General features: G+C 42.6%; 1 protein-coding gene across 1 annotated transcript in view; it reads right to left on the bottom strand.

Moving 5' to 3' along the window:
* The window catches only part of CSTF3 (cleavage stimulation factor subunit 3), a 171943-nt gene that overhangs the window by 116087 nt on the left and 30021 nt on the right, over positions 1-25835 (bottom strand). Inside the window, exons 2-3 of the mRNA XM_053720415.1 lie at positions 19688-19789; positions 19476-19571 (exon numbers count right to left, since the gene is read on the bottom strand). Coding sequence (XP_053576390.1) covers positions 19476-19571; positions 19688-19789 — 198 coding nt within the window. The remainder of the gene's footprint in view (positions 1-19475; positions 19572-19687; positions 19790-25835) is intronic.

The raw sequence follows: 25835 nt of genomic DNA on the forward strand, positions 1-25835 counted from the left end.
TCCACTAGATCTGCATACCAAGTCCTGCGTGGCCATGCAGGCGCTATTAGAATCACTGATGCTCTCTCCTGCTTGATTTTGGCAATCAATCGAGGAAGCAGCGGAAAGGGTGGAAACACATAAGCCATCCCGAAGTTCCAAGGTGCTGTCAAAGCATCTATCAGAACCGCTCCCGGATCCCTGGATCTGGACCCGTAGCGAGGAAGTTTGGCGTTCTGGCGAGACGCCATGAGATCTATCTCTGGTTTGCCCCAACGTCGAAGTATTTGGGCAAAGACCTCCGGATGAAGTTCCCACTCCCCCGGATGAAAAGTCTGGCGACTCAAGAAATCCGCCTCCCAGTTCTCCACTCCCGGGATGTGGATTGCTGACAGGTGGCAAGAGTGAGACTCTGCCCAGCGAATTATCTTTGATACTTCCACCATTGCTAGGGAGCTTCTTGTCCCTCCCTGATGGTTGATGTAAGCTACAGTCGTGATGTTGTCCGACTGAAACCTGATGAACCCCCGAGTTGTTAATTGGGGCCAAGCTAGAAGGGCATTGAGAACTGCCCTCAATTCCAGAATGTTTATTGGAAGGAGACTCTCCTCCTGATTCCATAGTCCCTGAGCCTTCAGAGAATTCCAGACAGCGCCCCAACCTAGTAGGCTGGCGTCTGTTGTTACAATTGTCCAGTCTGGCCTGCTGAATGGCATCCCCCTGGACAGGTGTGGCCGATGAAGCCACCATAGAAGAGAATTTCTGGTCTCTTGATTCAGATTCAGAGTAGGGGACAAATCTGAGTAATCCCCATTCCACTGACTTAGCATGCATAATTGCAGAGGTCTGAGGTGTAGGCGTGCAAAAGGAACTATGTCCATTGCCGCTACCATTAAGCCGATCACCTCCATGCATTGAGCTACTGACGGGTGTTGAATGGAATGAAGGACACGGCATGCATTTTGAAGCTTTGTTAACCTGTCCTCTGTCAGGTAAATCTTCATTTCTACAGAATCTATAAGAGTCCCCAAGAATGGAACTCTTGTGAGAGGAAAAAGAGAACTCTTCTTTTCGTTCACTTTCCATCCATGCGACCTTAGAAATGCCAGAACTAACTCTGTATGAGACTTGGCAGTTTGAAAGCTTGAAGCTTGTATTAGAATGTCGTCTAGGTATGGAGCTACCGAAATCCCTCGCGGTCTTAGTACCGCCAGAAGGGCACCCAGAACCTTTGTGAAGATTCTTGGAGCCGTAGCCAATCCGAATGGAAGAGCTACAAACTGGTAGTGCCTGTCTAAGAAGGCAAACCTTAGATACCGGTGATGATCTTTGTGGATCGGTATGTGAAGGTAAGCATCCTTTAAATCCACTGTGGTCATGTACTGACCCTCTTGGATCATGGGTAAGATTGTCCGAATAGTTTCCATTTTGAACGATGGAACTCTTAGGAATTTGTTTAGAATCTTTAAATCTAAGATTGGCCTGAAAGTTCCCTCTTTTTTGGGAACCACAAACAGGTTTGAGTAGAACCCTTGTCCTTGTTCCGACCGCGGAACCGGATGGATCACTCCCATTATTAACAGATCTTGTACGCAGCGTAGAAACGCTTCTTTCTTTATCTGGTTTGTTGACAACCTTGACAGATGAAATCTCCCCCTTGGGGGAGATAATTTGAAGTCTAGAGGGTATCCCTGAGATATGATCTCTAGTGCCCAGGGATCCTGAACATCTCTTGCCCAGGCCTGGGCGAAGAGAGAGAGTCTGCCCCCCACTAGATCCGGTCCCGGATCGGGGGCTCTCGGTTCATGCTGTCTTTGGGGCAGCAGCAGGTTTCCTGGCCTGCTTGCTCTTGTTCCAGGACTGGTTAGGCTTCCAGCCTTGCCTGTAACGAGCAACAGCTCCTTCCTGTTTTGGTGCAGTGGAGGTTGATGCTGCTCCTGTTTTGAAGTTCCGAAAGGGACGAAAATTAGACTGTCTAGCCTTAGCTTTGGCTTTGTCTTGAGGTAGGGCGTGGCCCTTACCTCCTGTAATGTCAGCGATAATCTCTTTCAAACCGGGCCCAAATAAAGACTGCCCCTTGAAAGGTATATTAAGTAATTTGGACTTAGAAGTAACATCAGCTGACCAGGATTTTAGCCACAGCGCCCTACGTGCCTGTATGGCGAATCCTGAGTTCTTAGCCGTAAGTTTGGTTAAATGTACTACGGCCTCCGAAATGAAGGAATTAGCTAGTTTAAGGACTCTAAGCCTGTCCGTAATGTCGTCTAGCGTAGATGAACTAAGGTTCTCTTCAAGCGACTCAATCCAAAATGCTGCCGCAGCCGTAATCGGCGCGATACATGCAAGGGGTTGTAATATAAAACCTTGTTGAACAAACATTTTCTTAAGGTAACCCTCTAATTTTTTATCCATTGGATCTGAGAAAGCACAGCTATCCTCCACCGGGATAGTGGTACGCTTAGCTAAAGTAGAAACTGCTCCCTCCACCTTGGGGACCGTTTGCCATAAGTCCCGAGTGGTGGCGTCTATTGGAAACATCTTTCTAAATATTGGAGGGGGTGAGAACGGCACACCGGGTCTATCCCACTCCTTAGTAACAATTTCAGTTAGTCTCTTAGGTATAGGAAAAACGTCAGTACTCGCCGGTACCGCAAAGTATTTATCCAACCTACACAGTTTCTCTGGTATTGCAACGGTGTTACAATCGTTGAGAGCTGCTAAGACCTCCCCTAGTAATACACGGAGGTTCTCCAATTTAAATTTAAAATTTGAAATATCTGAGTCCAATCTGTTTGGATCAGAACCGTCACCCACAGAATGAAGCTCTCCGTCCTCATGCTCTGCGAGCTGTGACGCAGTATCAGACATGGCCCTAGCATTGTCAGCGCACTCTGTTCTCACCCCAGAGTGATCACGCTTGCCTCTTAGTTCTGGTAATTTAGACAAAACTTCAGTCATAACAGTAGCCATATCTTGTAATGTTATCTGTAATGGCCGCCCAGATGTACTAGGCGCCAAAATATCACGCACCTCCCGGGCGGGAGATGCAGGTACTGCCGCGTGAGGCGAGTTAGTCGGCATAACTCTCCCCTCGCTGTTTGGTGAAATTTGTTCACATTGTACAGATTGACTTTTATTTAAAGTAGCATCAATACAGTTAGTACATAAATTTCTATTGGGCTCCACCTTGGCATTGGAACAAATGACACAGATATCTTCCTCTGAGTCAGACATGTTTAACACACTAGCAAAAAACTTACAACTTGGTTATAATCTTTTTTAGCAAAAAACGTACTGTGCCTCAAAGAGGTACTAACGATTAAATGACAGTTGAAATAATGAACTGAAAAACAGTTATAGCATCAAACTTTAAAACAACAAAACTTTTAGCAAAGGTTTGTTCCCATTAGTAAAATAACAATAATTAAATTTGACATAAAAAATACAAAGCAACGTTTTTATTCACAGTCACTATAAGAATTCTCACAGCTCTGCTGAGAGAATTTACCTCCCTTCAAAGAAGTTTGAAGACCCCTGAGATCTATCAGAGATGAACCGGATCATGCAGGAAATATAAAAGTAACTGACTGGTATTTTTTGATGCGTAGCAAAGAGCGCCAAAAACGGCCCCTCCCTCTCCCACACAGCAGTGAAGAGAAACGAAACTGTCACAATTAAAGCAAAAAAACTGCCAAGTGGAAAATAATGCCCAAATATTTATTCACACAGTACCTCAGCAATGTAAACGATTCTACATTCCAGCAAAAACGTTTAACATGATAAATAGTTATTAAAAAGGATTAGTGACCTTTAACAGAGTAGTTCCGGTGAAATACCATCCCCAGAATACTGAAGTGTATACATACATGTCATTTTAACGGTATGGCAGGATTTTCTCATCAATTCCATTCAGAAAATAAAAACTGCTACATACCTCAATGCAGATTCATCTGCCCGCTGTCCCCTGATCTGAAGCCTTTACCTCCCTCAGATGGCCGAGAACAGCAATATGATCTTAACTACTCCGGTTAAAATCATAGTAAAAAACTCTGACAGATTCTTCCTCAAACTCTGCCAGAGAAGTAATAACACGCTCCGGTGCTATTTTAAAATAACAAACTTTTGATTGAAGTCATAAAAACTAAGTATAATCACCATAGTCCTCTCACACATCCTATCTAGTCGTTGGGTGCAAGAGAATGACTGGGACTGACGTAGAGGGGAGGAGCTATATGCAGCTCTGCTGGGTGAATCCTCTTGCATTTCCTGTTGGGGAGGAGTTATATCCCAGAAGTAATGATGACCCGTGGACTGATCACACATAACAGAAGAAATATGCAATTCTAGTAAAACATATTACAAGTTTGAATTACACACTTTAAATGATTGCTTAGTACACTCCAGAATGAGAATCTGGTGCATGGTGTTTACTAACACATTACAAAATAAATACAACTAAATGGCACACAGTTCTTTTTAAGCTTCTTAAAAAGTGTTACACACAAAAAAAAAAAAAAAAAAAAAACATCCACTGCGTACTCACGCACACTTGTGACAGACAGCTACAGTAGAACAAACCATATAAAAAAAACACCAAAAAAAACCTAGATTTTCAGACTCCTAACCAAGCCCCAAAGTTTTATGAGAATACCGTCAGCTACCTTCTCCAGCTTGCTCCTGTTTATGTAAAGGGTCTTTTCATATGCAAAAGGGGGAGTGTCTTATTTGCCACTTGCAGTGGGCTTTCCAGCTACCTTTTCAACAGAGCCAAACTGACAGCTTCTAAGTATTTAAACAGTTTTATACTGGATTTTTATATCAGTATCTGTGCATCTTATTCTTTATAGTAGTGTCTATTACATGCAGTTATATGAAAATGAGTGTATACTGTCCCTTTAAGTTGTAACATGACAGCACACCAAGCAAGCCCCTGAGCAAAAGCAGTCGCATACTGAAAATTGCCTGTAATGTTGTAAAAAATGAACAGCTGTGCATTTGAAATATTAATAGTACCCTAAAGGCTTTGTACAAAAATTACAAAAAATGAAAGTTGCTTAAAGGGATAGGAAAGTCAAAATTAAAAGGGACACTACAGTAAAAATTAAACTTCATGATTCAGATACAGCATGCAATTTTAAACAACTTTCCAATTTACTTCCATTAACAAAAACATAATTTATGCTTACCTGATAAATTTATTTCTCTTGTGATGTATTGAGTCCACGGATTCATCCTTACTTGTGGGATATTCTCCTCCCCTACAGGAAGTGGCAAAGAGAGCACCCACAGCAGAGCTGTCTATATAGCTCCCCCCTTAGCTCCACCCCCCAGTCATTCAACCGAAGGCTAGGAAGAAAAATAGGGTGCAGTGGTGACTGAGTTTTAAAATAAAAATATATATGCCTGTCTTAAAAAACAGGGCGGGCCGTGGACTCAATACATCACAAGAGAAATAAATATATCAGGTAAGCATAAATTATGTTTTCTCTCTTGTAAGATGTATCGAGTCAACGGATTCATCCTTACTTGTGGGATACCAATACCAAAGCTTTAGGACACGGATGAAGGGAGGGACACGACAGGGACCTTAAACGGAACCTTTCTCCCAAAAATAGCCTCAGAAGAAGCAAAAGATTCGAATTTGTAAAATTTTTAAAAAGTATGAAGCGAAGACCAAGTCGCCGCCTTACAAATCTGTTCAACAGAAGCCTCATTTTTAAAAGCCCATGTGGAAGCCACAGTTCTAGTAGAATGAGCAGCAATTCTTTCAGGAGGCTGCTGGCCAGCAGTCTCATAAGCCAAACGGTTGATGCTTTTCAGCCAAAAGGAATGAGAGGTAGCAGTAGGCCTTTGACCTCTCCGTTTACCAGAATAAACAACAAAGAAGATGTTTGACGGAAATCTTTAGTTGCTTGTAAGTAGAACTTTAAAGCACGAACCACATCAAGATTGTATAACAGACGTTCCTTCTTAGATGAAGGATTAGGACACAAAGAAGGAACCACAATCTCTTGATTGATATTCTTATTAGAAACAACCTTAGGAAGAAACCCAGGTTTGGTACGTAAAACCACCTTATCTGCATGGAAAACAAGGTAAGGTGAATCACATTGTAAAGCAGATAGCTCAGAAACTCTTCGAGCTAAAGAGATAGCTACTAAAAACAAAACTTTCCAAGATAGAAGCTTAATATCTATGGAATGCATAGGTTCAAACGGAACCCCTTGAAGAACTTTAAGAACTAAGTTTAGGCTCCATGGCGGAGCAACAGGTTTAAATACAGGCTTGATTCTGACCAAAGCCTGACTAAATCCTTGAACGTCTGGAACATCTGCCAGACGTTTGTGAAGTAGAATAGACAAAGCAGATATTTGTCCTTTTAGGGAACTAGCAGATAATCCCTTCTCCAAACCTTCTTGGAGAAAAGACAATATTCTAGGAATCCTAATATTACTCCACGAGTAACCTTTGGATTCACACCAATAAAGATATTTGCGCCAAATCTTATGATAGATCTTCCTGGTGACAGGCTTTCTAGCCCGAATCAGGGTATCAATGACCGACTCAGAGAAACCACGCTTTGATAGAATCAGGCGTTCAATCTCCAAGCAGTCAGACGCAGAGAAATTAGATTTGGATGCGTGAACGGACCTTGGATTAGAAGGTCCCGCCTCATTGGCAGAGTCCACGGTGGAACCGAGGACATGTCCATTAGGTCTGCATACCAAGTCCTGCGTGGCCACGCAGGTGCTATCAGAATTACCGAAGCTCTCTCTTGCTCGATTCTGGCAACCAGACATGGAAGGAGAGGAAACGGTGGAAATACATAGGCCAGCTTGAAGGACCAAGGCACTGCTAGAGCATCTATCAGTACCGCCTTGGGATCCCGGGACCTGGACCCGTAGCGAGGAAGTTTGGCATTCTGACAAGACGCCATCAGATCCAATTCTGGTGAGCCCTATAGCTGAATCAGCTGGGCAAATACCTCCGGATGGAGTTCCCACTCCCCCGGATGAAAAGTCTGACGACTTAGAAAATCCGCCTCCCAGTTTCTCTACTCCTGGAATGTGGATCGCTGAGAGATGGCAAGAGTGATCCTCTGCCCACCGGATTATTTTGGTTACCTTAATCATCGCTAGAGAACTCCTTGTTCCTCCCTGATGATTGATATAAGCTACAGTCGTGATGTTGTCCGACTGAAACCTGATGAATCTGGCCGCAGCAAGCTGAGGCCACGACTGAAGTGCATTGAATATCGCTCTCAGTTCTAGAATGTTTATCGGAAGGACAGCTTCCTCCCGAGACCATAAGCCCTGTGCTTTCAGACTGCACCCCAGCCTAGCAGGCTGACATCTGTCGTTACAATGAGCCACTCTGGCCTGCGGAAACACATTCCCTGAGACAGGTGGTCCTGAGACAACCACCAGAGAAGAGGATCTCTGGTCTCCTGGTCCAGATGCAGTTGAGGAGATAAATCTGCATAATCCCCATTCCACTGTTTGAGCATGCATAGCTGCGGTCTGAGGTGTAGGCAGGCAAAAGAAACCAAGTCCATTGCCGCTACCATGAGTCCGATTACCTCCATACACTGAGCCACTGATGGCCGAGGAATGAAATGAAGAGCTCGGCAAGTGGTTAAGAATTTTAACTTTCTGACCTCCGTCAGAAATATTTTCATTTCTACCGAGTCTATCAGAGTCCCTAGGAAGGAAACTCTTGTAAGAGGGAAGAGAGAACTTTTTTATGTTCACCTTCCACCCGTGAGATCTCAGAAAAGCCAACACGATGCCCGTGTGAGACTTGGCTAGCTGGAAAGTCGACGCCTGAATTAAGATGTCGTCTAGATCAGGCCCCGTGGTCATAGAACCGCCAGAAGGGACCCTAGCACTTTTGTGACAATTCTGGGAGCCGTGGCCAACCCGAAGGGAAGGGCCACAAACTGGTAATTCCTGTTTAGAAAGGTGAATCTGAGGAATTGATGATGATCTCTGTGAATAGGGATGTGTAGATACGCATCCTTTAAGTCCACGGTAGTCATATATTGACCTTCCTGGATCAGAGGCAGAATAGTCCGAATGGTCTCCATCTTGAATGATGGAACTTTGAGGAACTTTTTTAGAATTTTGAGATCCAAGATTGGTCTGAAAGTTCCCTCTTTTTTGGGAACCACAAACAGGTTTGAATAAAACCCTAGCCCCTGTTCCTCTTTTGGGACTGGGCGGATCACTCCCATGGTATGTAGGTCTTCTACACAGCGTAAGAACTGGTTTACAGACAATCGAGAAATGTGAAATCTCCCCCTTGGAAGGAAGTCTGAATTCCAGAAGATATCCCTGGGACACAATTTTCTAAAGCCCAGGGATCCTGAACATCTCTCGCCCAAGCCTGAGCAAAGAGAGAGAGAGTCTTCCCCTACTAGATCCGGTCCCGGATCGGGGGCTACCCCTTCATGCTGTCTTAGAGGCAGCTGCAGGCTTCTTGGCCTGTTTACCCTTGTTCCAATCCTGGTTAGGTCTCCAGACTGACTTGGATTGGGCAAAATTCCCCTCTTGCTTTGTAGCAGAGGAAGCTGAAGCGGGACCACTCTTAAAGTTCTGAAAGGAACGAAAATTATTTTGTTTGGTCCTCATTTTATTTGATCTATCCTGAGGGAAGGCATGACCTTTACCTCCAGTGATGTCTGAAATAATCTTTCAGTTCAGGCCCGAATAGGGTCTTACCCTTGAAAGGAATGTTCAAAAGTTTAGACTTAGATGACAAATCAGCAGACCAGGACTTAAGCCATAACGCCCTGCATGCTAAAATGGCAAAACCTGAATTCTTTGCCGCTAATTTAGCCAGTTGAAAAGCAGAATCTGTAATAAAAGAATTAGACAACTTAAGGGCCTTAATTCGGTCCATAATTTCCTCTAATGGAGTCTCTATTTGAAGAGCCTCTTCTAGATCCTCAAACCAGAAAGCAGCTGCAGTTGTTACAGGAACAATGCATAGGTTGGAGAGAAAAACCTTGAACAAAAATTCTTCAGGAGACCCTCTAATTTTTTATCCATAGGATCTTTGAAAGCACAACTGTCCTCAATAGGTATAGTTGTAAGCTTAGAGAGAGTAGAAATAGCTCCCCTCCACCTTAGGAACTGTCTGCCATGAGTCCCTTATGGTGTCAGATATGGGAAACATTTTCTTAAAAACAGGAGGGGGAGTGAACGGAATACCTGGTCTATCCCGCTCCTTAGCAATAATAATATTCACAATCCTCTTAGGGACTGGAACAACATCAGTGTAAACAGGAACCTCTAAGTATCTATCCATTTTACACTATTTCTCTGGGACCACTATAGGGTCACAATCATCTAGAGTTGCTAATACCTCCCTAAGCAATAAGCGGAGGTGTTCAAGCTTAAATTTAAAGACAGTCATATCAGAATCTGTCTGAGGAAGCGTCTTTCCTGAATCAGAAATTTCTCCCTCAGATAACAAATCCCTCGCCCCTTCAGAGCATTGTGAGGGCATATCAGATACGGCTACTAAAGCGTGAGACGGCTCAGCATTTTTCCTTAACCCAGAGCTGTCCCGCTTTCCTTGTAAACCAGGCAGTTTGGATAAAACCTCAGTGAGGGTTGTATTCATAACTGTGGCCATGTCTTGTAAAGTAAATGAATGTGACGCACTAGAGGTACTTGGCGTCACTTGTGCGGGCGTTACTGGTTGTGACACTTGGGGAGAGCTAGATGGCGAACCCTCATTTACTTCTGACTGAGAATCATCTATTGCCCTATTTTTAAGTGCTAATATATGTTCTTTATAATTTAGACATATCAGTACAATTGGGACACATTCTAAGAGGGGGTTCGACAATGGCTTCCAAACATATTGAACAAGGACTTTCCTTGGTGTCAGACATGTTAAACAGGCTAGTAATGTAACAAGCAAGCTTGGAAAACACAGTAATCAAAGTAAATACACTTAGAAATAAAACTGTACTGTGCCTTTAAGAGAAAAAAAAGCTGCACAAGTTCTGCAACACAGTGTAAAAAAGCAGTAAACTTAACGAAATGTTTACAGTAGTATCTTATAGCCTTAGTAACCTTGCACAGCTATGCAAATAAACAATTGACTCCTTAATGGCAAAACCGGATTGAAAAAACATCAAAACCGGTAAAAAAGACTTCCAGCACCTTGCCACAGCTCTGCTGTGGCGCCTACCTGCCCTTCAGAACAATTTGTAGGGAAAAAACCTCCTTTACAGCCCTCAAACACAGCAGGAACCTCTAGAGAAGCAGTTGGATGTGTCTAAGGAAAAGAAACTGCGCAACCGAGGCGCGAAAATAGGCCCCTCCCACCTCACTCAATGTTTTGAGGCCTAATAGAAAAACACCTGAGTGTCTCTTAATTAACCATGTGGGTTAAAAAACCCTAACAAGCCACAATGACCCCTTTAGTCCCTTCAAAAAAACGTTATAATTGCATCATTTACTGAACAAACAAAAACGTTTTTTTTTTTGTTTTTGTTTTTTAACAGTGTCACCAGTAACAAATGAGCCCTTCAAGCAAGCTGAAATTCCTATCCAAGTGTCTGAATACAGCTTACCCTTCCCTCATGGGGATATTGCCAGCCTTTTCTAGAATAAACACAGTCTGTCTAGAAAAATATAGACTGAACATACCTTATATGCACCTTAGCATGCAAACATTCTCTGCTGTGTTGTCCCAATGTTGTTGGTTACCGGAACCCCTGGATCTTGTCACGATTCCCGAAAAAATGGGGACATCAGGATTAGGGGTACTTTCAGGGTCAGTGCTCTCACCCGAACTGGTGTCCACTGTATTAATTGATCTTTTTGTATGTCTTCTTTGCCTTCTTGGTCTTAATTGTTTCCTCTCCTCAGTTGCTAACATCCAGCGGTAAACACTCTTGTGGGTGTAGTCTAATCCCACCGTATGTAGTTTACGATTTTTAAAGGAGATTAATTCCTGCTTGTATGCCTTAACTTGTTTCGCTAGTTTATCCAGCCAGTCACATGTATTATCAGCCCTCAGTTTGAGTTGTTGAGTTTCAAAGGACCGTATTTCGATTCTCACTTCTTGTAGTAACCTTCCAGCTTCACGAATCACTAACAGCATCAAATCAAACGAACATTTGTTCAGAATTTTGCACCAATTGGTGCAAAATTCAGCGCTTGATCTTCCAATCGTTGGAACATTTCTAATACGGAAGCCTCTGGGTAGCATTCTCTTCTTATGGTATTCAGATAAATACGTGCCATGAAGGTTGAGATCAATTTCCCTTTGCTTAAGTTTTGCCCATGTGTTATAAAGAGACTGATAAGATTCCTCTATCTGCTGTTCCTCAATAGATCCAAATCTGATGAGGTCTGCATCTTCATCCGTAAACCTAAGTACATCTTCATATTTATCATCCTGTGTGCCACAAGCACCAGATGTGCCGGCAGAGGGGGCATTCTCTTCAGGAAGAATAAAGTCCTCACTGGTCTCCATATTGTATTGCTGCAACCACAGGAGAGTCACAATGAACAATAGAGGGGAAGTTGTTATATAAGCTGAGTCAGCTCCTTTGTGGGTGCACTATACCAAAGGGATAATCCAAGAAAAGTTCATAGGTATATGCACTCTCACCAACAGTTCAACTGCCAGGGTGCTCTCAAAGAATCAGTAATAATGCGTAGAATAAAGCACTCTCTGGACTTCAGACATCAAGCGTGATAAAACAGAATTTATGTTTACCTGATAAATTACTTTCTCCAACGGTGTGTCCGGTCCACAGCGTCATCCTTACTTGTGGGATATTCTCTTCCCCAACAGGAAATGGCAAAGAGCCCAGCAAAGCTGGTCACATGATCCCTCCTAGGCTCCGCCTTCCCCAGTCATTCGACCGACGTAAAGGAGGAATATTTGCATAGGAGAAATCATATGATACCGTGGTGACTGTAGTTAGAGAAAATAAATCATCAGACCTGATTAAAAAAACCAGGGCGGGCCGTGGACCGGACACACCGTTGGAGAAAGTAATTTATCAGGTAAACATAAATTCTGTTTTCTCCAACATAGGTGTGTCCGGTCCACGGCGTCATCCTTACTTGTGGGAACCAATACCAAAGCTTTAGGACACGGATGATGGTAGGGAGCAAATCAGGTCACCTAGATGGAAGGCACCACGGCTTGCAAAACCTTTCTCCCAAAAATAGCCTCAGAAGAAGCAAAAGTATCAAATTTGTAAAATTTAGTAAAAGTGTGCAGTGAAGACCAAGTCGCTGCCTTACATATCTGATCAACAGAAGCCTCGTTCTTGAAGGCCCATGTGGAAGCCACAGCCCTAGTGGAATGAGCTGTGATTCTTTCAGGAGGCTGCCGTCCGGCAGTCTCATAAGCCAATCTGATGATGCTTTTAAGCCAAAAAAAGAGAGAGAGGTAGCAGTTGCTTTTTGACCTCTCCTTTTACCAGAACAAACAACAAACAAGGAAGATGTTTGTCTGAAATCCTTTGTAGCCTCTAAATAGAATTTTAGAGCACGAACTACATCCAAATTGTGCAACAAACGTTCCTTCTTTGAAACTGGATTCGGACACAAAGAAGGCACAACTATCTCCTGGTTAATATTTTTGTTAGAAACAACTTTCGGAAGAAAACCAGGTTTAGTACGCAAAACCACCTTATCTGCATGGAACACCAGATAAGGAGGAGAACACTGCAGAGCAGATAACTCTGAAACTCTTCTAGCAGAAGAAATTGCAACCAAAAACAAAACTTTCCAAGATAATAACTTAATATCTACGGAATGTAAGGGTTCAAACGGAACCCCTTGAAGAACTGAAAGAACTAGATTAAGACTCCAGGGAGGAGTCAAAGGTTTGTAAACAGGCTTGATTCTAACCAGAGCCTGAACAAAAGCCTGAACATCTGGCACAGCCTCCAGCTTCTTGTGAAGTAAAACAGATAAAGCAGAAATCTGTCCCTTCAAAGAACTTGCAGATAATCCTTTCTCCAAACCCTCTTGTAGAAAGGATAGAATCTTAGGAATTTTTACCCTGTTCCATGGGAATCCTTTCAATTCGCACCAACAGATATATTTCTTCCATACTTTATGGTAAATTTTTCTAGTTACAGGCTTTCTAGCCTGAATAAGAGTATCAATGACAGAATCTGAGAACCCACGCTTTGATAAAATCAAGCGTTCAATCTCCAAGCAGTCAGTTGGAGTGATGCCAGATTCGGATGTTCGAACGGACCTTGAACAAGAAGGTCCCGTCTCAAAGGTAGCTTCCATGGTGGAGCCGATGACATATTCACCAGGTCTGCATACCAAGTTCTGCGTGGCCACGCAGGAGCTATCAAGATCACCGAAGCCCTCTCCTGATTGATCCTGGCTACCAGCCTGGGAATGAGAGGAAACGGTGGGAACACATAAGCTAGGTTGAAGGTCCAGGGCGCTACTAGTGCATCTACTAGAGTCGCCTGGGGATCCCTGGATCTGGACCCGTAGCAAGGAACCTTGAAGTTCTGACGAGACGCCATCAGATCTATGTCTGGAATGCCCCATAATTGAGTTATTTGGGCAAAGATTTCCGGATGGAGTTCCCACTCCCCCGGATGAAATGTCTGACGACTCAGAAAATCCGCTTCCCAATTTTCCACTCCTGGGATGTGGATTGCAGACAAGTGGCAGGAGTGAATCTCCGCCCATTGAATTACTTTGGTCACTTCTTCCATCGCCAGGGAACTCCTTGTTCCCCCCTGATGGTTGATATATGCCACAGTCGTCATGTTGTCTGATTGAAACCTTATGAATTTGGCCTTTGCTAGTTGAGGCCAAGCCTTGAGAGCATTGAATATCGCTCTCAGTTCCAGAATGTTTATCGGGAGAAGAGATTCTTCCTGAGACCATAGACCCTGAGCTTTCAGGTGTTTCCAGACCGCGCCCCAGCCCACCAGGCTGGCGTCGGTCGTTACAATGACCCACTCTGGTCTTCTGAAGCTCATCCCTTGGGACAGGTTGTCCAGGGTCAGCCACCAACGGAGTGAATCTCTGGTCCTCTGATCTACTTGGATCGTCGGGGACAAATCTGTATAATCCCCATTCCACTGTCTGAGCATGCACAGTTGTAATGGTCTTAGATGAATTCGCGCAAAAGGAACTATGTCCATTGCCGCAACCATCAAAGCTATTACTTCCATGCACTGCGCTATGGAAGGAAGAAGAACAGAATCAAGTACTTGACAAGAGCTTAGAAGTTTTGATTTTCTGGCTTCTGTCAGAAAAATCTTCATTTCTAAGGAGTCTATTATTGTTCCCAAGAAGGGAACTCTTGTTGACGGGGACAGAGAACTTTTTTCTACGTTCACTTTCCACCCGTGAGATCTGAGAAAGGCTAGGACAATGTCCGTATGAGCCTTTGCTTGTGGTAGGGACGACGCTTGAATCAGTATGTCGTCCAAGTAGGGTACTACTGCAATGCCCCTTGGCCTTAGCACCGCTAGAAGGGACCCTAGTACCTTTGTGAAAATTCTTGGAGCAGTGGCTAGTCCGAATGGAAGTGCCACAAACTGGTAATGCTTGTCCAGAAAGGCGAATCTTAGGAACCGATGATGTTCCTTGTGGATAGGAATATGTAGATACGCATCCTTTAAATCCACCGTGGTCATGAATTGACCTTCCTGGATGGTAGGAAGAATTGTCCGAATGGTTTCCATCTTGAACGATGGAACCTTGAGAAATTTGTTTAGGATCTTGAGATCCAAAATTGGCCTGAATGTTCCCTCTTTTTTGGGAACTATGAACAGATTGGAGTAAAACCCCATCCCTTGTTCTCCTAATGGAACAGGATGAATCACTCCCATTTTTAACAGGTCTTCTACACAATGTAAGAATGCCTGTCTTTTTATTTGGTCTGAAGACAATTGAGACCTGTGGAACCTTCCCCTTGGGGGTAGTTCCTTGAATTCCAGGAGATAACCTTGAGAAACTATTTCTAGCGCCCAAGGATCCTGAACATCTCTTGCCCAAGCCTGAGCGAAGAGAGAGAGTCTGCCCCCCACCGGATCGGGGGCCAGCATCTCATGCTGTCTTGGTAGCGGGCTTCTTGGCCTGCTTACCTTTGTTCCAGCCTTGCATCGGTCTCCAGGCTGGCTTGGTTTGAGAAGAATTACCCTCTTGCTTAGAGGATGTAGAATTTGAGGCTGGTCCGTTTCTGCGAAAGGGACGAAAATTTGTTTTATTTTTAGCCTTAAAAGACCTATCCTGAGGAAGGGCGTGGCCCTTTCCCCCAGTGATGTCTGAAATAATCTCTTTCAAGTCAGGGCCAAACAGCGTTTTCCCCTTGAAAGGGATGTTAAGCAATCTGTTCTTGGAGGACACATCCGCTGACCAAGACTTCAGCCAAAGCACTCTGCGCGCCACAATAGCAAACCCTGAATTTTTCGCCGCTAATCTAGCTAATTGCAAAGTGGCGTCTAAGGTAAAAGAGTTAGCCAACTTAAGTGCTTGAACTCTGTCCATAACCTCCTCATAAGAAGATGCTTTATTGAGCGACTTTTCTAGTTCCTCGAACCAGAAACACGCTGCTGTAGTGACAGGAACAATGCATGAAATTGGTTGTAGAAGGTAACCTTGCTGAACAAACATCTTTTTAAGCAAACCCTCTAATTTTTTATCCATAGGATCTTTGAAAGCACAACTATCTTTTTTAGGGAGATATTTAGAGTAGAAACCGCCCCCTCGACCTTGGGGACTGTCTGCCATAAGTCCTTCCTGGGGTCGACCATAGGAAATAATTTCTTAAATATAGGGGGAGGGACAAAAAGGTATGCCGGGCCTTTCCCATTCTTTATTTACAATGTCCGCCACCCGCTTGGGTATAGGAAAAGCTTCGGGGGGCACCGGGACCTCTAGGAACCTGTCCATCTTACATAATTTCTCTGGAATGACCAAATTGTCACAATCATCCAGAGTAGATAACACCTCCTTAAGCAGAGCGCGGAGATGTTCCAATTTAAATTTGAATGTAATAACGTCAGGTTCAGCTTGTTGAGAAATTTTTCCTGAATCTGAAATTTCTCCCTCAGACAAAACCTCCCTAGCCCCTTCAGACTGGTGTAAGGGCATGTCAGAACCATTATCATCAGCGTCCTCATGCTCTTCAGTATCTAAAACAGAGCAGTCGCGCTTTCGCTGATAAAAACATTTTAGCCAAAATGCCCACTTAATAGAATTATCCATTACAGCCGTTAATTGTTGCATAGTAAGGAGGATTGGCGCACTAGATGCACTAGGGACCTCCTGAGTGGGCAAGACTGGTGTAGACATAGGAGATGATGCAGTACCATGCTTACTCCCCTCACTTAAGGAATCATTTTGGGCAACATTATCAGTGGCATCATTGTCCCTACTTTGTTTGTCACATTCATCACATATATTTAAATGGAGAGGAACCTTGGCTTCCGAACATACAGAACATCGTCTATCTGATAGTTCAGACATGTTAATAGGCATAAACTTGATAACAAAGCACAAAAAACGTTTTAAAATAAAACCGTTACTGTCTCTTTAAATTTTAAACTGAACACACTTTTTTACTGAATATACGCAAAAGTATGAAGGAATTGTTCAAAATTCACCAAAATTTCACCACAGTGTCATAAAGCCTTAAAAGTATTGCACACCAAATTTGAAAGCTTTAACTCTTAAAATAACGGAACCGGAGCCGTTTTTACATTTAACCCCTATACAGTCCCTGGTATCTGCTTTGCTGAGACCCAACCAAGCCCAGAGGGGAATACGATACCAAATGACGCCTTCAATAAGCTTTTTCAGTGGATCTGAGCTCCTCACACATGCATCTGCATGCCTTGCTTCTCAATTCCCAAGATTAAAATAACTCTCCAAAGTTGTAAACCATCAAATATGTTTATAAAGTAATCGTTTTGGCCCAGAAAAATGTCTACCAGTCTTTAAAGCCCTTGTGAAGCCCTTATTCTTATATTGAAAATTCAGAAAAGGGCTTACCGGATCCCATAGGGAAAATGACAGCTTCCAGCATTACCAAGTCTTGTTAGAAATGTGCCATACCTCAAGCAGCCAAAGTCTGCTCACTGTTTCCCCCAACTTAAGTTACTTCATCTCAACAGTCCTGTGTGGAAACAGCCATCGATTTTAGTAACGGTTGCTAAAATCATTTTCCTCTTACAAACAGAAAGCTTCATCTCTTTTCTGTTTCAGAGTAAATAGTACATACCAGCACTATTTTAAAATAACAAACTCTTGATTGAAGAATAAAAACTACATTTAAACACCAAAAAACTCTGAGCCATCTCCGTGGAGATGTTGCCTGTGCAACGGCAAAGAGAATGACTGGGGAAGGCGGAGCCTAGGAGGGATCATGTGACCAGCTTTGCTGGGCTCTTTGCCATTTCCTGTTGGGGAAGAGAATATCCCACAAGTAAGGATGACGCCGTGGACCGGACACACCTATGTTGGAGAAAATGTATTTAATGTGACGTTTCGGGACTTAAAACGTCCCTTCCTCTGACAAATGAAAACTACAAATAGGCTTATAAAGGCATACATAACCCTCCCCCAAGTGGAACTCCAATCACTGGAGATCGTGTGCAAAATTCTTGGTCAAAACCAAATAATGTTAAAGTGTACTCATTATATACATCTGATATAAATGTCACTGTTGTAAAAAGGCAATAGTGAAATATAAGTGAACTAATTGCACAGCATCAATAATAAAGATAAGTGAAACTTGTAGTGAATATTTAAAAAGCTTTAATAATGCCTACTTGTCTTAATCCCTAACCGCAATACACCCCTATGCAGAAGTGTGGAATATCCCAAACAGAACACAACTCTCACGTCATAATAGGTAACGCCCCACCACTCCAGTTAATAAGAGTGATACACTGTTCAGGGCATTCTAAGTTCTGGTGTGATTGAAGACATTGAATTAGTAAATATATTGTTTATGGTTTTATCACACTATGTTAAACAGGATGATTTATAGGCACAGTGTAAATGGTATAGATATATAGATAGATATACACACCCTGCTGCGGTCTGCTTGCTCACAGCAGGACTAAATGTAAAAAACACAAACATGTCTGGTGCACAAAACTGCATGTCCCGGGTGTTGGGCGATAGGAATTGCACATCCCTGCATAGACATTATGACTTAGCCTGGCTCTAGATTCATGTCAAGCTGTTGAGTAGAGCATCACCAACTACTAGAACACATTCTCACACTATGTTGAAGCCTTGGGCAAGATTCATCAATTTGTGTGCGGACAATATTCATGTGTTGTGAAGCTGTCCGCATCTTATTGCAAATTGTGGGGCAAAATATGCTCTCCATATATATCATTGCACAAGGGAACACTTGTGCAATACCGCCCCCCTAACCCACAAAGCCAACTGCATAAGAGTAGGGCTTGTCAATCACCCCGGTTGCATGAATCTGGGCTGATTTTAATCCGCCAATTCCAGTATGGAGGAGTGGGTTTATGAAACAGCAGTTTAAACTGCTGCTTCATAAATAAGCTGCAGGCTCAAATGAGCAATCCTGCAACCGATCAAGGCATGTGCCTTGTAATAAATCTTGCCCTTTGTGGGACTAACTTTGTACTCAAATGTATCCCTATTATGGGGTCAGCTTCCATGGACATTTTAATTAACCAGTGTGTATACTAAAATGTTGAGGTCCTGCAACACCCTGATACCACGAGGCAGTTTGTTTACCCACAATACAACTAAAAATGTGCTTGTCACATGATACAAAATTTTAAATACATTTTCAGAGTAGGCAATTAATTAGGTAGGGCTGGTAGGATTTAACACATTTTTACATTCTGCAAATGCTGAGAAAAGGAAAACCAATGAAGATTAAAATGTATAAGTTTTCATTTATGGATAATATATTGTGTATTCGGTTGTCTATATAAAGTGTGCGCAAAAAAAAAAAAATATACAATCCTCACACCCACTACCTCCTAATCAAATTAACATATGCTAATAGGAATCAAGTAATTTGAATACATGATAATTATAATATGAATACAGTTAGAAATCACCTGAGTGCATTAATCCCCCGGTGAAATTAAAAATTGGGTCATTTTTTTTTTTTTTAATTAAACTAGCATTTTCAGAGGATACCATTCAAAATTAGTTTGCAGCTGTTATGAGAAAAATGAAAATATGAGATCTAAATAAATGACACAGGAGGCAATAAATTGACACATGACAAATAAATAAAAGGCTAAAGCACTCCATACCATTAAAAATGTTTTAATGTTGTTGCAATATCATTCTGCAACAATCATCACTGTGGCAAAACCTCAAATGTTAGTGCTTTTCCCAACCCAAAAGTGCAAACAGGAATAGCTTATCAGCCATTAATGTGTTGTGTTATCCCCAAATTATACCCTTCCCCCAATATACTGTTTTGAAACTACAAAAATAGAAAAAAAAAAGTAAAAAAATATTAACCTCAGCTTCAATGAATAGCTTCCAGAATCTGCCAGAACTTGGGAATTGTGCAACAAGTCGCTCATACGTCTTCCGTGCTTTGTCTATTGGCTGATTCTAAAATTTGAATAGACATTTTTAACATTATGGATTGTGTAGTTATGCAAAATTATCCATTATTAAGCCACTCTAGGGACTTCTAGATAGTGTAATGTAACCCTGTGTCACAAAACCTGTGCCTCTCGAATGAGAATGCTCCATGCGTCAAGGTCATATGGATTGTCTTCCAATTTCTTTTCAGCTTTCTTCACTTTTTCTGGAACATACTCGGCCGCCTTAAAAAGAGCACAGACAAAAGACTTAAACGGTTGTACAAGCACTTTACACAATTATAGCAATAGGGCTAGACAGATAGTGCTGATCAGTGAAATTAAACCAAGCTATAAAAAACAAAAAAAAACACAGTTTTAGTGCATCATTCAGATCTGGTTGGATTGGCTGTTCAATAATTAGAACACATGCTAGTAAAGATTCTGGGCAACAAAGTTTATGTTCTACACATGAATAAATTAATTATGTAGCATGTGAAAAATATTGCTGGATCCGCCTTAAGTGGAAGATTATTTGTACTCTCCTACCAAGTCTAAATTGTACTGAAACTAGTTTGTATCTTACATCATTAGACCGCACTAAGATTACTAAGTAGCACTGGCTTCTTAAGATAAACTGATTTGTGCTTAAAGGGACAGTCTACACCAAAATTTTTCTTATTTAAAAAGATAGATAATACCTTTATTACCCATTCCCCGTTTTTGCATAACCAACACAGTTATATTAATATACTTTTTAACTCTGTGATTACCTTGTATCTAAGCCTTTGCAGACAGCCTCCTTATCTAAATTCTTTTGACAGACATGCAGTGTAGTCAATCAGTGAAGACTCCTAAATAACTTCACGGGAGTGAGCACAATGTTATCTATATGACACATGTGAACTAGCACAGTCTAACTGTGAAAAACTTTCAAAATGCTCTGAGCTAGGAGGCGGTTTTCAACTGTTTAGAAATCAGTTTGAGCCTAGCTAGGTTTAGCTTTTCAAAAATACCACCAAGGGAACAAAGCAAATTTGATGATAAAAGTAAATTGGAAAGTTGTTTAAAATTGCATGCCCTATCTGAATCATGAAAGTTTAGTTTTGACTTTACTGTCCCTTTAAAGTAAAGGTCTATTTTGATTAATTAGTGTCCGGTTTTTAATAAACCTATTAAAAACAAGGGCACTTTAATTCATCAAAATTGACATTTCAGTGTTTTCTTCAAAAATTTACCTTTTAATCCTGGCAGCCGCTCCAGCACTTTTTCCACCCGTGGCAAGCCGTCTTTGCGGGTCCAAAATGATGAATCCGGCTTCCTCCAATCACAGCGTTGCCTCAGGCCAAGATTCCCCCGGGGGGGGGGAGAAGCTGTGATTGGAGGAAGCCGGGTTCGTCATTTCTGACATCTGAGGAGGCTTCAGACAGCTGGGGAAATCGCTGGAGCAGCATTCAGGATAAAAAGGTAAGTTTTTGAAGAAAAACATAATTTATGCTTACCTGATAAATTTATTTCTCTTGTAGTGTATTCAGTCCATGGATCATCCATTACTTATGGAATATATTCTCTTCCCAACAGGAAATTGCAAGAGGATCACCCAAGCAGAGCTGCTACATAGCTCCTCCCCTCACATGTCATATTCAGTCATTCGACCAAAACAAGACGAGAAAGGAGGAACCATAGGGTACAGTGGTGACTGAAGTATTAATTAAAATTTAGATCTGCCTTAAAAAGACAGGGCGGGCCGTGGACTGAATACACTACAAGAGAAATAAATTTATCAGGTAAGCATAAATTATGTTTTCTCTTGTTAAGTGTATTCAGTCCACGGATCATCCATTACTTATGGGATACCAATACCAAAGCTAAGTACACGGATGATGGGAGGGACAAGGCAGGAACTTAAACGGAAGGAACCACTGCCTGTAGAACCTCTCTCCCAAAAACAGCCTCCGAAGAAGAAAAAGTGTCAAATTTGTAAAATCTTGAAAAAGTGTGAAGTGAAGACCAAGTCGCAGCCTTGCAAATCTGTTCAACAGAGGCCTCATTCTTAAAGGCCCAGGTGGAAGCCACAGCTCTAGTGGAATGAGCTGTAATTCTTTCAGGGGGCTGCTGTCCAGCAGTCTCATAGGCTAAACGTATTATGCTACGAAGCCAAAAGGAGAGAGAGGTTGCCGAAGCTTTTTGACCTCTCCTCTGTCCAGAGTAAACGACAAAACAGGGAAGAAGTTTGACGAAAATCTTTAGTTGCCTGTAAATAGAATTTCAGGGCACGGACTATGTCCAGATTATGCAAAAGTTGTTCCTTCCTTGGAGGAGGATTAGGACATAATGACGGAACAACAATCTCCCGATTGATATTCCTGTTAGAGACTACTTTAGGTAAAAACCCAGGTTTAGTACGCAGAACTACCTTGTCTGAATGGAAAATCAGATAAGGAGAATCACAGTGTAAGGCAAACAATTCCGAGACTCTTCGAGCCGAGGAAATAGCCATCAAAAATAGAACTTTCCAAGATAAAAGTTTAATATCAAAGGAATGAAAGGGTTCAAACGGAACTCCTTGAAGAACTTTAAGAACCAAGTTTAAGCTCCACGGAGGAGCAACAGCTTTAAATACAGGCTTAATCCTAGCTAACGCTTGACAAAAGGCCTGGACGTCTGGAACTTCTGCCAGACGCTTGTGCAAAAGAATAGACAGAGCAGAAATCTGTCCCTTTAAAGAACTAGCTGATAAGCCTTTTTCCAAGCCCTCTTTGAGAAAAGACAATATCCTCGGAATCCTAACCTTACTCCACGAGTAACTCTTGGATTCGCACCAATACAGGTATTTACGCCATATCTTATGGTAGATTTTTCTGGTAACAGGCTTTCGTGCATGTATCAAAGTATCAATAACTGACTCGGAGAAGCCACGCTTTGATAGGATCAAGCGTTCAATCTCCACGCAGTCAGCCTCAGAGAAATTAGATTTGGATGATTGAAGGGACCTTGTATTAGAAGGTCTTTCCTCAAAGGTAGAGTCCATGGAGGACAGGACGACATGACCACTAGGTCTGCATACCAGGTCCTGCGTGGCCACGCAGGCGCTATCAGAATCACCGATGCTCTCTCCTGTTTGATCTTGGCAATCAGTCGAGGGAGCAGAGGAAACGGTGGAAAAACATAAGCCATGTTGAAAAACCAAGGAGCTGCTAGAGCATCTATCAGCTTCGCTCCCGGGTCCCTGGACCTGGAACCGTAAAGAGGAAGTTTGGCGTTCTGGCGAGACGCCATGAGATCCAGTTCTGGTTTGCCCCAACGATGGGCCAGTTGAGCAAATACCTCCGGATGGAGTTCCTACTCCCCCGGATGATAAGTCTAATGACTTAGAAAGTCCGCCTCCCAGTTCTCCACTCCTGGGATGTGGATCGCTGACAAGTGGCAAGAATGAGACTCTGCCCAGCGAATTATCTTTGAGACTTCCAACATCGCTAGGGAGCTCCTGGTTCCCCCTTGATGGTTGATATAAGCCACAGTCGTGATGTTGTCCGACTGAAATCTGATGAACCTCAGCGTTGCTAGCTGAGGCCAAGCTAGAAGAGCGTGGAATATTGCCCTTAGCTCCAGAATATTTATTGGGAGGAGTTTCTCCTCCTGAGTCCACAATCCCTGAGCCTTCAGGGAATTCCAGACTGCGCCCCAGCCTAGGAGGCTGGCATCTGTTGTTACAATCGTCCAATCTGGCCTGCAAAAGGTCATGCCCCTGGACAGATGGACCCGAGATAACCACCAGAGAAGAGAATCTCTGGTCTCTTGATCCAGATTTAGTAGTGGGGACAAATCTGAGTAATCCCCATTCCACTGACTTAGCATGCACAATTGCAGCGGTCTGAGATGCAGGCGCGCAAATTGCACTATGTCCATTGCCGCTACCATTAAGCCGATTACTTCCATGCACTGAGCCACTGACGGGCGTGGAATGGAATGAAGGACCCGGCAAGCATTTAAGAGTTTTGATAACCTGGCCTCCGTCAGGTAAATTTTCATTTCTAAGATAGCACAGGAGTTATCAGCGCTAAAAATCTAAAAAGGATACCTAAGCCACTCTCCACTATCTCCTCAAGATAGAAATGGAACAAACAATATGGCAATTGGGAGGGCGCTAAAAAGCTGGGTATACTTAACACACCTAATTATTAAGATTATATCAAAACAAAAAATAAATCAAATATAGTGAGTTTTAAAAATCTTTACTAGTGGGAATAATCCCTACTTATGCAATACATAAATTTAAAAAACGATACGTAAGAACAATTACAGGCACATAAAGTAAGTATTGGATACGATATATATAACTATTACTTGGAATACCACCCCGATAAAAATATTTATAATAAGCGCTTTTTAAAAAAATAGAATTGATCAATTACTAAGTCCTTAAAATCAAATATTTTGTTCCTGAATATAATGGACAGTCTCTATGGTCCTTATATATTTGCAGCAGATGAAATCCCTTTTTGTTTGTATGGTATATAACATACAGGACTTATCTCTGTGATTGAAATTAACGTGCTGGGTAAAAACGATAAAATGTTCCTTAATTAGGATACTTTGTATCTTTGCTGGTTATATGTAACTTTAACTCACAGAAAGTTGCAGCGACTGTGTCCAAATGTCGCTGTAATGTATCTCAGAGTCTGTGGTCTTTAGTCAAAACACGCTCCTTGCGTGTGAGCCGCTTAGTGTGCTGCAGCTTCTATTCCTTGGTACAGGATTCACCACTCCCTCCGTGGGGAGATGACCGGCAAAGGTACGTCGCTCCTTGTGTGTGAGTACCTGGCAAGCTGTTATCTTTTGCTTCCAATGTTCCCAGCTCCCTGCTTTTGACAGACAGTCTGGATCTTTGTAAATACAGTCACTGAGGTGAAAGAGGCACCCGCTCTTAGCGTTAATACGCGCGGGCAAATACTAGGTACCTAGTGGGTTTGGTTCTGGTAACAGGCAACTTCAGCTTCTACGCGTTTCACCCATGTGTGTGGGCTTTATCAAGATATCAGTTGCTGCCAGAACTTGGATTTAAAAAGCCGTTACTTCCTTCTCATTGGTTGGTGTGTTTTCAGGTAATTGTTTAAGGTGGATTTCTCAGGTGAATGATTCTTAAGGTGGAATCACATTAGTTATTATTTTGTTCCTTTGGGAATCTTAATCTCCCATGTTTTCCTGTTATGTTTCTTTGGCCATTACGAGATTATGGAATAATGTATTAACAATAATGTTCTTTCAAATTTTCATTTCTACAGAATCTATCAGAGTCCCTAAGAAGGAGACTCTTGTGAGTGGTGATAGAGAACTCTTTACCACGTTCACCTTCCACCCATGCAACCTTAGAAATGCCAGAACTATCTCTGTATGAGACTTGGCAATTTGCAAGCTTATCGCCCGTATCAGGATGTCGTCTAGATACGGAGTCACCGCTATGCCTCGCGGTCTTAGAACCGCCAGAAGAGAGCCCAGCACCTTTGTAAAGATTCTCGGGGCCGTAGCCAACCCGAAGGGAAGAGCTACAAACTGGTAATGCCTGTCTAGGAAGGCAAATCTTAGGAACCGATGATGATCTTTGTGAATCGGTATGTGAAGGTAGGCATCCTTTAAATCCACCGTGGTCATGTACTGACCCTCTTGGATCATGGGTAGGATAGTCCGAATAGTTTCCATTTTGAATGATGGAACTCTTAGGAATTTGTTTAAAATCTTTAGGTCCAAAATTGGCCTGAAGGTACCCTCTTTCTTGGGAACCACGAATAGATTTGAATAAAATCCCTGTCCTTGTTCCCTCCGCGGAACTGGGTGGATCACTCCCATTACTAGGTCTTGTACGCAAAATAGGAATGCCTCTTTATTTGGTTTTCTGATAATCTTGAAAGATGAAATCTCCCTAGAGGAGGAGAAGCCTTGAAGTCCAGAAGATATCCCTGAGATATGATCTCCAACGCACAGGGATCCTGGACATCTCTTGCCCACGCCTGGGCGAAGAGAGAAAGTCTGCCCCCCACTAGATCCGTTTCCGGATAGGGGCCATCCCTTCATGCTGTCTTAGGGGCAGTAGCAGGTTTTCTGGCCTGCTTGCCCTTGTTCCAGGACTGGTTAGTTTTCCAGGCCTGTCTGTAACGAGCAACAGTTCCTTCTTGAGTTCCTTCCTGTTTTGGGGCGGAGGAAGTTGACGTTGCTCCTGCCTTGAAGTTTCGAAAGGCACGAAAATTAGACTGTTTGGCCTTTGATTTGGCCTTGTCCTGAGGAAGGGTATGAC

Source organism: Bombina bombina, chromosome 7 (genome assembly GCF_027579735.1).
Source record: "Bombina bombina isolate aBomBom1 chromosome 7, aBomBom1.pri, whole genome shotgun sequence".
Taxonomy (NCBI): Eukaryota; Metazoa; Chordata; class Amphibia; order Anura; family Bombinatoridae; genus Bombina; species Bombina bombina.